The following is a 16,034-nucleotide window of genomic DNA, read 5'->3' as shown; positions in this document are numbered from 1 at the left end:
CCCCCAAAAATTGAGTGAAATAATTTGAAAATGGAAGTGACTTTTTTTCTTCTGATGTGCATGGTAATAATGATGGATTTGTTTGTGTGTTTGTGTGTTTGTTTAGTTTTAGCACAGAACAAGAAACTTAGTGCAACTATGATGGATGATGATCAAGGAGAATTACCAGGAGAATCAGTACTGCCTGATAAATCCTTCTCTTTTGAAAGAGATTTACTCAGAATATGCGCAGAAATTAGATTCATTAATGCAGAGGTAAATAAGTTACACAGCTGCCACTCATATCTTCTTCATTTAGCTTCGTTTTATACGTACTGCTATACATAAAGCACTGGAACTTACAGTTATTGTTTATCTCCATGGGAACTAAAGGAAGTAGTAGTTTCCTGAGGCACCTTTATCAAAATACTATGTGAAAGTAACTGTACCAACAGTAACTGTAGCAATAGTGTCACAGCACTTTTTTGCAAGGGTTTTATTGTGTTTGACATGTGCCATTTGTGGTGAGTTAACGCCTGTTCTGAAAAGAAACAAAACAGGGTGGAGGGCTTGAGGGTGCTTTACCCTCCCTGCAGGGCATTTTCCCCCCTGTGAAACTGAGTCTGTTCCCTGCCCAGAGGGGGAGACCATGTGGCTCATTGGTAGCACATAAGACTCTTCAGTGGGAAGGTCGTGAGTTCAAGCCTGCAGTGGGCAGGAGTGGTCTCTCTGGGCAGCAGTGTCCTCCCTTTATATACCCTAGCTGGGCAGGGAGGGGGGAGTGGGAGAGACTCAGTTTCCCAGGGGGGAAAATGCCCTGCAGGGAGGGCAACGCACCCGCAAGCCCTGCACCCTGTTTTGTTTCTCTTCAGAATGGGCATTAACCCACCACACCATTATATTTCTGGATCCTTAAAGCTCCAGCACGATTAGAGAAAAATAGAATCAGTACATACGTTTAAAAATGCCTTTTTATTGTCTCAATTAGCTGTTGGCAACTGGGAGATTATGAAGTATTTTACCTTGTGTTTCATGGAGTTTTACCTGCCTGTAGCACATCTGAAGAAGCATTTTGTGCTCTTTAATTTTTAAAGAGGCTAATACTATGTCTAATACTAATACTACATCACAGCCTTTTCACAGTGATAACCTGGGTAGAAAATACCTTTGTCTGTATCTTTCCAGGCAACTATTAATTTATTAAGATTGCAGGGAGCTGAACTGAATGATTGTGCTGTGCCTCCAGAATGTGCAAGTCCAGGAAGTGTTTTGTATCTTCCTGAGAATGATCCAGAATGGAAAATATACAGGTGAGACAGTATCTTCTTAGTACAATTCATTGTCACCAGGTGCTTTGTGTTTGTAGGTAGTTGTGGTAATGGGAAAAGGAAAGTAATCTAATCAACAGCTTGAAATAATTTTCCTTTAGTTTGCTTTCATTATGGAGTGTACATTTTATTTAGAATAGAATAAACCATTTATTTAGAATAAACCAAACCAGGTTGGAAGAGACCTTCAAGATCATCGTGTCCAACCCACCAACCAATCCAACCCACCCAAACAGCTAACCCATGGCACCAAGCACCCCATCAAGTCTCCTCCTGAACACCTCCCATGACAGCGACTCCACCACCTCCCTGGGCAGCACATTCCAATGGGCAATCACTCTTTCTGTATAGAACTTCTTCCTAACATCCAACCTAAACCTCCCCCGGCACAGCTTGAGACTGTGTCCTCTGGTTCTGGTACTGGCTGCCTGGGAGAAGAGACCATCATCCGCCTGTCTACAACCCCTCTTCAGGTAGTTGTAGAGAGTGATAAGGTCACCCCTGAGTCTCCTCTTCTCCAGGCTAAGCAACCCCAGCTCCCTCAGCCTCTCCTCACAGGGCTGTGCTCCAAACCCCTCACCAACTTCGTTGCCCTTCTCTGGACTTGTTCCAGCAAGTCAACCTCCTTCCTAAACTGAGGGGCCCAGAACTGGACACAGGACTCAAGGTGTGGCCTAAGCAGTGCAGTGTACAGGGGCAGAATGACCTCCCTGCTCCTGCTGGCCACACTGTTCTTGATGCAGGCCAGGATGCCATTGGCCCTCCTGGCCACCTGGGCACACTGCAGGCTCATGTTCAGCCTATCATCAACCAGTAGCCCCAGGTCTCTCTCTACCTGGCTGCTCTCAGCCACTCTGACCCCAGCCTGTAGCACTACATGGGGTTGTTGTGGCCAATGTGCAGAACCCGGCACTTGGATGTGTTAAATCTCGTGCCGTTGGACTCTGCCCATCTGTACAGCCTGTCCAGGTCCCTCTGCAGAGCCTCTCGACCCTCCAGCAGATCAACTCCTGCCCCCAGCTTGGTGTCGTCAGCAAATTTACTGATGATGGACTCGATGCCCTCAACCAGATCATCAATAAAGATGTTAAAGAGCACAGGGCCCAGCACTGATCCTTGGAGCACACCACTAGTGCCTGGCTGCCAGATGGATGTGGCACCATTCACCACCACTCTCTGGGCTCAGCCCTCCAGTGTCAAAGGCCTTGCTGAGGTCCAGGTAGACCACATCCACAGGCCTCCCCACATCCACCAGGCGGGTCACCTGATCATAGAAGGAGATCAGGTTGGTCAGGCAGGACCTGCCCTTCCTAAATCCATGCTGGCTTTCATTTAACATTTATTTCTCTTAAAGTAGAAGCTACTATCCCAACCTTAAAAACTGTTAAATATGTGTTATATTGACATTTTGACCATGAAATTCTATGTTTAAAAATATCTGTCCCCAAATCAAAAGGTCTCTGTCTTGCTTTATTGGTCCTGTAAATACAATGATGTCTGAGTACCTGAGTGTCTACAAGGACTCATTTCAGTTTGCAAAACCAGTCTGTTCCATCCACTCAGATTAGATGAATAATGGAGAGTAGAGCACAGCAAGTAGCATTCTTCTCTCTGGTATCACATGATTCTTGCATGTGGAAGAGTGGAGGGTGGAGAATTCTGCGGCTGCAGACTTAATAAATGTTGTTGTTATTGATACAGATGTATTACTGCTTATCTAGCCTTAGGATGTAGTTCCTTTTATTGTTGACATTTTGGACTAGCAGCATCTTTACGCTAATTTTGCAGTTCATGGATAGACTACTTATCTCAGTATGCTATGGGAAACTTCCAACGTGCAGCTGAAATAGGAGAAGAGCTGAATGAAGCCTGGGTTGTTCACAGTGCTGTAGTGTATATCTTAAACTACAACAGACATCTTATCTCTTCAGGAAGACAGAGGCAAATTGTTAAGTATCTGCAGACTCTGCTTGGAGCCATCCAGGCTGTTGGGCATGATGGGTGAGTTTAGATGTCTGGTTGTAAATATGTTCCTTTGTCTGAAAAAGAGAACATATTTTTACAAACACTGTATATCACTTTGTGCTGTGGAAGACTTATTGCTGCCTTTCATTACTAGTAGAAGGACTTTGGTGTATACAGAGAGTGTTCAGAAGGGAGATTTAATTTTCTGGTGTAAGTATGACTTTTTTAATCTTTTCTATTTGTTCTTTGAATAGTAATTCACTAAGAGACATACTAACTTTAGACTAAGAAATATTCATTTCTCTTCTTTGTGGACACATGGAACGGAATTTTGTTGAGCTGGTCGGGAAGAATCAGGAGTATTTTCTTAACCTGAATTTGCAGGACAGTTCTAAATGTGTTTGCTTGCTGACAGTTGCTCTGAAGTTGAATACTAAAGTAAATTGTCTTTGTAAATATTTGTACTCAAAGTAAGGAGGTTACTACTGGCTCTGAAATATAATAGGAAAAAAAAAGAGAATGTGCACATTAACAGAAGAGAGGAATGTAGATCCCGAAGTGATTTGGGGAAATCCTGTTTTGTGGTAAATGCAATGGAAGAAATATTGTCTATGACACAGGCCGATGCTGAAGTCAAAGTCTGACTGTGGAGCAGAACCCTAGAAATGGCAGCATGTTATTGACAGTGTCCTCAGCACTGGGACAGCTGTAACTGGAGAGCAAAGCCCAGAGTGCAGTTTGTGCATGGAAGAAGACTGGCAATACTTGCCTGATTCTGATATTTATATTAGCTTGTATCAACAATAATCTTCTCCACATAATTCAGTTTGTGTTCTCTCTCAAAAAACACAAAAGAGGAAGGAGCAGCAGACTGTGAGAGTTAGTTGTGGGGTTTTGTATGTTGAATCAAGGTAACTGGTTGTGACCGTTTGAGGCTGTCCCATTGTGGCTGAATGTTTATAAACGAAAGACAGATCTAAACTAATTTCATTGGTAGATTGGTAGAAAGCACCTTTGAACTTGGAGTTCAGCAGAGGAGAGAATCTCATTCCTATGTCATTTTGTTGTATATTTCTGTATATATTGTAAATACTGTAAATTCTGTATATATTTACCTGCATTCCCTAAACTGCTTTGTAAATATAGCACACAATCCCTTTGCTAATCCAGCTGCGTTTTTTTTACTTTTCCATTTTCTTCCCTTTACTTACGGGGGGGGAAGAAGGCTTTGCGGCCTTCCCCTTCAACCCTCGACACTGGTCTAGCAATGGGTTTTGCTTTTTACATTTAGATTTTTGCTTTCTAAGAAAAATCTACATTTTGAAGTGATGTTTATGACTTGACAGCAGCAAACTGTGTTACTTCCTCTTACTTGGATCTGGTGGCAGCATGCACGTTGGATTTTTGTTTGCTTCCACAGAAGTGCTGCGACTCTGTTGATGTTATGTGATGCTTTGGCTCGGGGCTTAATGCTTCCTTGGATTCCAAAGCCAGAATTTGCTGAAAAGGAAAAACAAGATGCAGCAACAGGCAGAAGTGAAAAAGCTGCAGCAAAGAAACCTGACAAAGCAAATGTTAGCCTGCCTTCTTCAGTAGATCCCAGTGGGCTTCCTGATGTCAAGGCTGCCTTAGAGGTACCAAGCCCTCATGTTTTGTGGTCTGTTTTGATGTGCTGTCATATGTTGTACTGCACTTAAATTAAATTGCAGATTTTTTTGCAAAACAAATAGCTACCATCTCTTACAATTGCTGCTGCCATAGGTCCTCCCCAAATGCAGGCTGAAGCTCCTTGCCAGCTGGGGCAGAGCACTGTGGCTGCTATCTGCTGTGTAGGTTGACCTAATGGAGATGGTGTTGGGCTGAGAGCCATGGGTGACAGTTTACACATCACTAATAGATGGCATGATTCACACAAAGAGCTTTTAAAATTAATCTTGTGGTTCAGTCTTCTGTTTTTCCTTCTTGGTGTTTAGATTTGTGAGTTTGCCCTGAGTGTGGCAGATGGAGCCATGCCTGATGAGGCAGTACCTGTTGCTGCACAGCAACAGATCATTGCTACATGGGTAAAAGCAAAGCAGTTAAATCAGCAGCAGATCAGTCACAAGCTTGGGACAGAGGAGGTATTTCTGAAATCCTGGATAATGTTGAAATTTTATTTGAATAAAATTAATATTTACTTGCCAAAAAATAATCTATTAATGTGAATTATTTATTTCTGCTTAGAATAAGGATGAAGCACAAAATCTCATGGCACAAATTCTTGTTGGTCTAGAAATGCATTCATGTAATGGCTTGGGCCTCATGGATTTCACTCTTCCTAGCTTATCTCAGGTATTCAGTTTTGTTTTACCAGCTGTCAAATGCTAAGAAATTACACGGCATAAATGTCATTTCTCTTTCAGTTTTGGATGGAGGCAAAATTATTTCTGAAGCATTTATCATACCTTGATTTCCTTTGAAACTTTCCAAGAGATTAAATAGTTATGACAGGCAGAAAATATTTTCTGACTATTTTAATTTTCAAAAAGGCAGATAGCATTAGAATAGGAGTAATAGAATTGTTCCATGTTGCTGCAACAGATTGTTTCCCTAACCATCAGGTGAACACAATGGGTTCGTGTGAATTTGGTACAGAGAACACTTCTGACCTTTCATTTTGTGTGAAGAAAACTTTATAGAATCATGGAATCATTATGGCTGGAAAAGACCTTTAAGATCAAGCTCAGCTGTTAGCCCAGCACTGCCAGGCCACCACTAAGCCATGTCCCTCACCACCACATCTACATGGCTTTCAAACCTCTCCAGGGATGGTGACTCCTCTACATCTCTGGGCAGCTTGGGCCAGGCCTCAATTACCCTTTCTAGGAATAAGCCATTCTTAATGTCCAACCTAAACCTTCCCGGATGCAGCTTTAGGCCATTTCCTCTTGCCCTTGTTCCTTTGGAGAAGAGACTGACCCCCCACATGGCTCCAGCCTCCTTTCAGGCAGTTGTAGAGAGTTGTATTTTGGGGTTTGTATTGGAAGGATTCAGATTTTCAATAGAAAACTTCATGTTAGAGTGAATTTACTTTTGGCAGTTGCTAGGTAGAACTCAACTACAATTTGTTACTATTTCTGGCATTGGGCTTTTTGATGAGTCTCATATGAGGCATAGTGCCCAGAGTGCTTGCTTTTGATCAGTCTTCCATGCTGTGTAGAATACATACATAGAATACATACATAGAATAAACCAGGTTGGAAGAGACCTTCAAGATCATCGTGTCCAACCCATCAACCAATCCAACCCACCCAAACAGCTAACCCATGGCACCAAGCACCCCATCAAGTCTCCTCCTGAACGCCTCCCATGACGGCAACTCCACCACCTCCCTGGGCAGCCCATTCCAATGGGCAATCACTCTTTCTGTATAGAACTTCTTCCTAACATCCAACCTAAACCTCCCCTGGCACAGCTTGAGACTGTGTCCTCTGGTTCTGGTACTGGCTGCCTGGGAGAAGAGACCATCATCAGCCTGTCTACAACCTCCCTTCAGGTAGTTGTAAAGAGTAATAAGGTCACCCCTGAGTCTCCTCTCCTCCAGGCTAAGCAGCCCCAGCTCCCTCAGTCTCTCCTCACAGGGCTGTGTTCCAAACCCCTCACCAACTTCGTTGCCCTTCTCTGGACTCATTCCAGCAAGTCAGCACAGTGTAGTGCCATGCCTTTCCTGTGACCCTGCTGGCTACCAGGCTGTGCTAGAGGAGCAGGGGCAGTGCAGAGTGTGTCCTTAATGCTCAGAAGAGTGAGCTGTAGGTTATGGATTCAGTTACCACATTTATAGTTTTGTTCCCTTTTAAGAGCTTTCTTGAAAGACTATGATGAGTTTCCCACTTAGCTAGGAATCTGGTGACATGTCTAGCACTAGTGTGGCACAGCTTATATAGGGATCTAATGCAGGCTGCTCTACAGCTTTTGGCCAGAAATCAGGAGTTGGCTTTAGGTATTCATTCCGTGGCTTTAGGAGAGTAGTGTTATAGTTTCCTCATTTTGACCAATTCAAGATCCTGTAATGAAACAACATAGGGGACATTGTTGTTGTAAGGCTGATTTCACCTCCCATTCTTACCTTTGGCTTAATTAAAATTGGCTCTGCATTTCAGAATTCCTGTGCCACTCATTTTCAGAAGAGCCCTGGCAGGTGCTGCTGGTCAGAAGGCATGTGCACTTAACAGCTGGATTTACACACACTGTTAGAATGCAGCAGGGTGAATGATGCTTTTCTGTTGTGTATTCTGCTTGTTCTTTCAATTCTTTGTTTTTCTGGATTATTTTATTGTGTACTTGTTCCTTCTCCAGGTGGCTTGTATGGAGGGTACAGCTGTGAGCATGTAAGTGCTGCAGAAAAGAGCATGAGTAAAACTTAAGATTAAAACTCTCTGTTTCTCTCTTTTTTGTTTCCCAGTTGGTGAAATTGGCTTTGGAATGCAGTTGGTCAGATTCCTTAGTGGAATTGCAGATACTGACACGACTGATGTATTTTGCATATGAATCCCATGATTATGAGATAGTGATGACTTGTTCCAAAAGGATCTTGCAGACAGATGAGAAGTTCTTGCACAGTAGAGATGCTAGGAGAGGTGGAATGTAAGTAGATGGCATTTTGCCTGATACTGTGGTGTATTTCAGCTGGGTTTCGAAGAGAGAGTATGTGGGGGAAATGTATCTGATCACGATAATCAAAAGGGAAAAAATCTTTTTTTGCAAAGAAGCTGTACAGTTAGAGGGGAAAGTGAAGTTTTCCTACTTGTGCTGACTGTTATTACCAGTTGCTTGAGTGCTGGAGGTGATGTTTTAACCCTGCTACACAGCCTGAGTAAAAGGCACCATCACATCCAGATTGTGGCTCTGGATCCCATTCAGGATCCTCCAGTCCTGGCTCACAGGTGAGGTCCCAGATGACTGGAAACTGGCCAACGTGGTCCCCATCCACAAGAAGGGTCGGATGGAGAAACCTGGTAGCTACAGGCCTGGCAGCCTGACCTCAGTGCCAGGGAAAGTGATGGAGCAGATTATCCTGGCGGCAATAACTGCGCACCTGAAGGATGGCCAAGGGCTCAGGTCCAGCCAGCATGGATTTAGGAAGGGCAGGTCCTGCCTCTCCAACCTGATCCCCTTCTATGATCAGGTGACCCGTCTGGTGGATGTGGGGAGGCTGTGGATGTGGTCTACCTGGACTTCAGCAAGGCCTTTGACACCGTCCCCCACAGCAAACTGCTGGCTAAGCTGTCAGCTCGTGGATTGGACCATTACACTCTGTGCTGGGTTAGGAACTGGCTGAGGGCCGGGCCCTGAGAGTGGTAGTGAATGGTGCCACATCCAGCTGGAGGCCAGTCACCAGTGGTGTGCCCCAGGGATCAGTGCTGGGCCCTGTCCTCTTCAACATCTTCATCGATGATCTGGATGAAGGGGTAGAGTCAGCCATCAGCAAGTTTGCAGATGACACCAAGTTAGAGGCAGATGTTGGTCAGTTAGAGGGTAGAAAGGCTCTGCAGAGGGACCTCGACCGACTGGACAGATGGGCAGAGTCCAATGGGATGGCTTTCAACAAGTCCAAGTGCCAGGGGCTGCACTTTGGCTACGGCAATCCCATGCAGAGCTACAGGCTGGAGTCGGAGTGGCTGGAGAGCTCCCAAACAGAGGGGGATCTGGGTGTGCTGATCGACAGCCACCTGAATATGAGCCAGCAGTGTGCCCAGGTGGCCAGGAGGGCCAATGGCATCCTGGCCTGCATTAGGAATAGTGTGGCCAGCAGGAGCAGGGAGGTCATAGTGCCCCTGTACTCTGCTTTGGTTAGGCCGCACCTTGAGTACTGTGTCCAGTTCTGGGCCCCTCAGTTTAAGGAGGACATCGAAACACTTGAGCGTGTCCAGAGAAGGGCAACAAGGCTGGGGAGAGGCCTTGAACACAAGCCCTATGAGGAGAGGCTGAGGGAGCTGGGATTGTTTAGCCTGGGGAAGAGGAGGCTCAGGGGTGACCTCATTGCCCTCTACAACTACCTGAAGGGTGGTTGTAGCCAGGAAGGGGTTGGCCTCTTCTCCCAGGCAACCAGCACCAGAACAAGAGGACACAGTCTCAAGCTGCACCAGGGGAGGTTCAGACTCGAGGTGAGGAGGAAGTTCTTCACCGAGCGAGTCATTCATCATTGGAACGGGTTGCCCAGGGAGGTGGTTGAGTCATCGACCCTGGAGGCGTTCAAGGGGAGATTGGACGTGGCACTTGGTGCCATGGTCTAGGCATGGGGTCTGTGTTGATAGGTTGGACTCGATGATCCTCGAGGTCCTTTCCAACCTAAGTGATACTGTGATACTGTGATACTGTGAGTTCTGTTAGCCAAGTGAGTCACCAGATCATATGTGTAGTTGATTGGAGTGTCTTCTGGGGAGCACTGCTTCTCTGAAGTGGTCTTTCTGCAAGTTTCTCATTTCCAAGCAAAAAGTAGCTTATTCCAGCTCTTCTGCTGATACAAACTGCATCCAGTGCTGTAATGGCTCTGGTACGTGAAGGGTCTACACAGCTCATGGAGTGAGATGGAGCTGTGAGTCATAGCAGCTACTGTACCAAAGCTCTGGTGTCAGGTAGTCCACCTAGGCGTGTGGCTTCAACAGGAATGTAACTATGCCAGAGAAGGGCAATGAGGCTCGAGAGAGCTGGGACTGAAACACACATTCTCTTCTTTTAAAAATAGTAGAATATGAACCCAATCAATTTCTCCTCAGTCCTGTGCATGCTTTCCCGGTCATAACGAGACCGATTCCAAAAGAAAGCATCAAAAAACTCCAAATGCATTTTCTCCCTTTGCTAAATGTAGATAATGTTTAAAAATCGGATTCATTGTTATTTCCATCAGAGCTGTGAAAAAGATACTGCATTTCTGATATCTTTTCACAAAATACTCTGTTTTTCAGCTATTTTCTGATTTAAAAAGTCAGAAGAAGCATGTGTACCCTCTGAAGCTATTAAATAACAACTTGAAAGTGTCATTACTAGGAACTGGTATGATCTTGGACTGAAGGCTGGCACTTGTTGAATTGTTTGCCTTTATTCAGGCCTGGAAACACGGCAACACAAGAAATGTTAAGCATTGCTGCCTGTATACAAGGAAAGAGTATAATGGAAAAGTCCTCTGGAAGAAAACACATGTGTGTGTCAGCATCAGAAGCCTTTGTCCAGAGTGCCAGGTAAGTTTGATCTTAAGAGACTAATATAAAACAGACCTAAAATTTCATTTACAGATTTGGAGGATCACTGTATCCTCTCCCAATTAAGTAAGGATCTGACCGATTTTTACACTTGAGCAGATTTACCGAGTGTTTTCCACATGGAATTGCTTGTAATGTTGTAGCATCATAGGAAAATCTGGTTGGAAGGGACTTCAAAAGGACTCTAGTCCAAATTCCTTCTCAGCCTAGGGCCAGCTGAGGGCTTTATCCAGTCGGGGTATTGAAAGCCTCTGTGAATGGAGGCTGCACAACTCTGTGAGTAACCTGCTCCACTGCTTGACTGTACTCACGGGGGAAATGTTTCTGCTTATACCCACTCTGAACCTTTCTTATTTCAGCTTACACCTGTTGTTACATGTCCTTCCATCCACTGTGAAGACCCTGGCTGCTGCTTCTCAATAACTTTGCTAGGTTATTAAGAAACTTCCCACCCTTAATTCTCCCAAAGCCAACTCTTCTCCACACTGAACTACCTCTGTACCCTCAGACCCTTTTCTTAAGGCAAGTGCTTCAGTCCCTGGATCATCTTGGTGGTCTTCCACTAAGCTTGTTGCAGGTTGTCCCTGTGCAGCAGCTGTTGGGTGGCCTGGATGCCACAGTGTTGGGTGGTGAAACTGGTGGCCTTGTCTCACTGTGATCTGGAGTGCTGACTAGAGGGTGATAATCAATCCCCTCGATCTATTGTCAGTTCCTGCTTATAGAGCCTGGGATATGCTTGGCCATTCTTGCCAGAGCCCACTGCTTGCTTGCTATCCACCAAGATCTCCGGGTCCTTTTCTTCAGAACTGCTCATCAGAATAGAATAGAATAAAGCAGGTTGGAAGAGACCTTCAAGATCATTGTGTCCAACCTATCATCCAACACCACCTAAACAACTAACCCATGGCACCAAGCACCCTATCCAGTCTCCTCCTGAACACCTCCAGTGATGGTGACTCCACCACCTCCCCAGGCAGCCCATTCCAATGGGCAATCACTCTCTCTGTGTAGAATTTCCTCCTAACATCCAGTCTGAGCCTCCCCTGGCACAGCTTGATACTGTATCCTCTTGTTTCATAGTTTCATAGTTTCATAGTTTCATTCAGGGTTGGAAGGGACCACAAGGATCATCTAGTTCCAACCCCCCTGCCATGGGCAGGGACACCCCACACTAGATCAGGCTGGACAGAGCCTCATCCAGCCTGCTCTTAAACACCCCCAGGGACGGGGCCTCGACCACCTCCCTGGACAACCCATTCCAGGGTTTCACCACTCTCATGGTGAAGAACCTCCTCCTCACATCCAGCCTGAATCTCCCCACCTCCAGCTTCATTCCATTCCCCCTAGTCCTATCACTACCTGATATCCTGAGAAGTCCTTCCCCTGCCTTCCTGTAGGCCCCCTTCAGATACTGGAAGGCCACAATTAGGTCACCTGGGAGCCTTCTCTTCTGCAGACTGAACAGCCCCAACTCCTTCAGTCTGTCCTCATAGGAGAGGTGCTCCAGCCCTCTGATCATCCTCGTGGCCCTTCTCTGGACACGTTCCAGCACCTCCACATCCCTCTTGTAATAGGGGCTCCAGAACTGGACACAGTACTCCAGGTGGGGTCTCACCAGGGCTGAGTAGAGGGGGAGGATCACCTCCCTCGACCTGCTAGCCACACTTCTCCTGATGCAGCCCAGGATCTGATTGGCTTTGCGGGCTGCAAGTGCACACTGAGAGCTCATGTTGAGCTTTTTGTCCACCAGCACCCCCAAGTCTCTCTCCTCAGGGCTATCCTCCAGCCAGTCACTGCCTAGCCTGTATTTGTGCCTGGGATTGCCTCGACCCAGATGCAGGACCCTGCACTTGCTCTTATTGAACTTCATGAGGTTGGCCTGTGCCCACCTCTCCAGCCTGTCAAGGTCCCTGTCAAGGTTGTGGTGCTGGTTGCCTGGGAGAAGAAACCAGCCCCCGCCTGTCTACAACCTCCCTTCAGGTAGTTGAAGAGAGCAAGAAGGTCTCCCCTGAGCCTCCTCTTCTGCAGGCTAAGCAACCCCAGCTCCCTCAGCCTCTCTTCATAGGGCTTGTGTTCCAAACCCCTCACCAACTTTGTTGCCCTTCTCTGGACACATTCCAGCAACTCAACATCTTTTGCACCCAGTCCTCAGCCTCTGCTCTTGTAGAGCATTGTATTAATATTGTGAACTGTGTGTCAGGAACCAAAAGTGTAAAGATTGCTTTAAAAAATAAATAGGCAGGAGAAGGTGCTGGAGGCATGAAATCAGTAGCAATGCTTTGCTGTTTGGAAGGAACAAAATAATGAGCGGCATCAGGCAACTAGAGCTCGGGGCAGATGGAGATGTGGTGGCTCATACAGGCTGTTAACGTTGGAGAGTGGTGAGTGGGGTTAGCCTAGCTGCATGACAGAGCTGTTGGGGGATGTTGTGTTGTGGATGAAGCTGTCTTTTATGCAAAGCACTGTTTCAGGGAGGACTGAGCATGTATCTATAGACATAGCTCAAGAGACTCCGAAAAGGAGACAAGCGGTGAGCAAAAAGCTAGGCCACAGTGAGGCTGGTTAAGACATAGTGTATGTGACCATATACACCTTAAAAATCATGAAACTGGGAGGAAATGACAAAGATCACCATTCAAAACCTGCTTTTCTGAAAACCGTGAAACTGTTCATTGGGATAATACCAATCCCTAATTCTGAGCTGAATGCTAAGGCTTTTGCTCACTCACGTGAAGATTGCATGGTGTTGCAACCCTGATCATGATCATGCGTGGATTACGCTTGAACCAGTCTGAGTGCAGTCAGAGGCATGTGTTAAAGCAGGACTGTGCTGTGCAAAATCCATAGCATTTTAATAATTGTTGTGTTCTGTTGGTGTTTTTAGAATGAAATATTAGCATAACAGGAAGCCAAAGTGTTGAAGCCGATGAGATCATCTCAGGTAGATTTCTGCTATGTTTTAAAGGAAGACTCTTGAGCTATTACTCCCCAGCAATAGCGTCTTGTATCAATATAGTGAAGTTTACAAAGGGATGTAATATGGGTCTTGTTTGTTGCTGCTTCTGCTGAATGTGTGAAGTTGGTTTGTATATGAAGATGGATAATAACTTGGGTATGATGCCCATGATGAGATCATGTATGGAGGTGGTGATCAGGTGAACCTACATGTTTGGGGAAGTAAAATCCCTCATTTTGGCTAAAGTTTGATTGTTCTTCATTAAGCTGTACTTCACTTTCTGCAGGTTTGCAGGGAGAGCTGGAAGTTATCCTCTTGTAATGTTTGCAGCTAGACACTTTTGGAATACATGTTTGCCCTTGTTAGGTTCTCCTCAAGACAGAGGGCAGTTTAAAGAACCCACTGAAATATTTCTTAAGAATATAATCAAAGCAGAATCTAAAAATAAACAGGTAAGAATATCTAGTAAGTATTGTTAATTATGCTTGGCTGAGGGATTGGTATTGTTGGAAGAGTTTGGTTTGTTCTGAAGCTCTGGGTGCATATTTCAAGGTGCCTTTCATATGAGGGGAAGGTGACTTCTTTGTCATAAGCACATACAGAGTTTCTTGCCTGCATTCCACTGGTGGTTCTTCTGGTCTTAGGCAATTGTACAACTTGCAACGGTTCTCTTCAAAATACCTTGCTGTCTGAAAGGCTGTAGTGTTTCACTTTGTGAAGCTTACAAAAAAGTCGTGTTTAGGAAACACAGGAAAAAATCTGTCACTTAGGAAAGCATGACAGTAGATCTGAAAACACAAACTGAGGAAGGGAAGTGTAATTAAATTAAGATTCTCACATCTGCAGATTCAAATTCCTCTTCTACTTGCAAAAAGGGATTTCCATTTTGCAGAAGAATTTTTGCTTTGCATATCTTCAGTTTGGTAACAAATGATTTAGTGCTTTGGCAGTAGGAAGGAATTAGAATCCAACCTGTGCTGGGAGTCAGGAATGAAATGAGATGCTTGTGGCTTGTGAACAGCATGTGCAGCCTGGAAAGGTCACTCCTTTGCAGTCATGTGGGTGATGAATATTGAATGTTGCTGAGTCAGATTATTGCTGTGTTGGGTTTGTATCACAACACTGGAGGTGGCTGTGGTTCTCACCTCCTGCAGAAGTGGCTATTTAAGTAGCAGGTTAACAGTTGATACTGCTTTACAAGTGAAGTAGGAGTGCAGTAATGCATAAAGACAGGTATTAACTGAAAGATAAAGGTCTTTTTACAGGTTTTCTCTTTTTTGTCTTTTTAGGAGAAGAGAGAGTTGTTGCCTTTGCATCAGTGGATTACAAAGGATTTTCAAAGTATTGGACTATCAGATGGATGCTTTCTCCCAGGTATGTCCTTCCTTCTTTTGATCTGATCATGAGCCCCCCCCATTATTTTGTAATAACATGGCTCTAAATTTGGAGTATACTAATAAATCCTTTGACTATACTTCACAGGTGCTAAGGAAGATCTGACATTAAGAACCTCCTTATATGGGTTATTATTCCACATATATGCTGATCAAGCTGACTGGGAGACAGCACTGAAAGTCTTGGATGAAGCTATTCAGGTTTTGCCTCCGACAAGACACAGGCTGTAGGTTCTTTAGCTTTTTTTTGTTACAAATAGCATCTTGATTCTTGACAGGTATAAAACTCTTGAGTAATTTTTGATTTTGCCTCAGGAGACTGTCAGCCTGTCACTTCTTGGAGCAGAAAACACAGTTGTGTCTGTCTGATGAGAAAGATGTAGGTCAGCAGTGCTTCTTACCATCAGTCTGTTTAGTTCTTAAAAACTTGTGTAGGATCTTACTTTTCCAAGAAAATGGGTGCACGAAATGTGACTGTGAAGCAGAAGCTTTAGTTTTCCTAGCTGTAAACCCATTTTTGCTAAATGAAAGTAAATTCTCTAGGTTACTGTTTACATGGTCTTATCCAAGTTCAAGGATACATGCCCTGTTACATCCCTTTGTAAACTTCACTATATTGATACAAACTTGTGTATCTATTCTAATCACAAAGGTTGTCTTTACAGGTACAGATACAAGTAACTTGCAATTTGTATGGTCTTTTCTAGCCTCATTTTTAAGCATAGAGTTACAGTGAAGGCAAGATTGGGATGCAATTTTACAATGGACATTGAGAAACTGAGAGATGAAAGTGAAGATTATTTGTCACAAATGTGGCATCACCTGGTGACAGTCTCCAGCACTACTGTTGGACAGTTAAGCTGTTTCCAGAATGCCATCACTGCTGTACAGGTTTGTCAGGTGTCACCACACCTTCCGATGCTGATGGAATTGAAGCTTCTCAGGTGACTCACGGGCTTGCAAATTCTGCAGAGTTTAGAACTGAACTGGCAGGAAGACACTGTACACCAGCCCTTACTTTTTATAACTTTGAAGTTGCTCTTCAGTAGCAAAACTTGGTGTGGCTGAACTTAGTATCCAGTAAAAGTGCAGCTGAGTCCTGCCAAAGAAAAATGTTTAAAAGTAGCCAGCTGCAAGAAGCTTTGCTAAAGCAAAGAATTAACTGCTAGAGTCT

At 44.7% G+C, this 16,034-nt stretch overlaps 1 protein-coding gene across 1 annotated transcript in view; it reads left to right on the top strand.

The window, feature by feature from the left end:
- CFAP46 (cilia and flagella associated protein 46) overlaps positions 1–16,034 on the top strand; it is a 66,350-nt gene that overhangs the window by 18,529 nt on the left and 31,787 nt on the right. Inside the window, exons 16-25 of the mRNA XM_068140474.1 lie at positions 107–255; positions 1,165–1,289; positions 3,096–3,308; positions 4,693–4,906; positions 7,714–7,895; positions 10,358–10,489; positions 13,753–13,918; positions 14,756–14,840; positions 14,949–15,087; positions 15,568–15,751. Coding sequence (XP_067996575.1) covers positions 107–255; positions 1,165–1,289; positions 3,096–3,308; positions 4,693–4,906; positions 7,714–7,895; positions 10,358–10,489; positions 13,753–13,918; positions 14,756–14,840; positions 14,949–15,087; positions 15,568–15,751 — 1,589 coding nt within the window. The remainder of the gene's footprint in view (positions 1–106; positions 256–1,164; positions 1,290–3,095; positions 3,309–4,692; positions 4,907–7,713; positions 7,896–10,357; positions 10,490–13,752; positions 13,919–14,755; positions 14,841–14,948; positions 15,088–15,567; positions 15,752–16,034) is intronic.

The sequence above is a fragment of the Melanerpes formicivorus genome, unplaced genomic scaffold, assembly GCF_026170545.1.
Source record: "Melanerpes formicivorus ecotype bairdi unplaced genomic scaffold, bMelFor1.0.p_v2 SCAF_6, whole genome shotgun sequence".
Lineage (NCBI taxonomy): Eukaryota > Metazoa > Chordata > Aves > Piciformes > Picidae > Melanerpes > Melanerpes formicivorus.
Note: the sequence above shows the minus strand (reverse complement) of the source record. Positions and strands in the feature narration are given on the sequence as shown.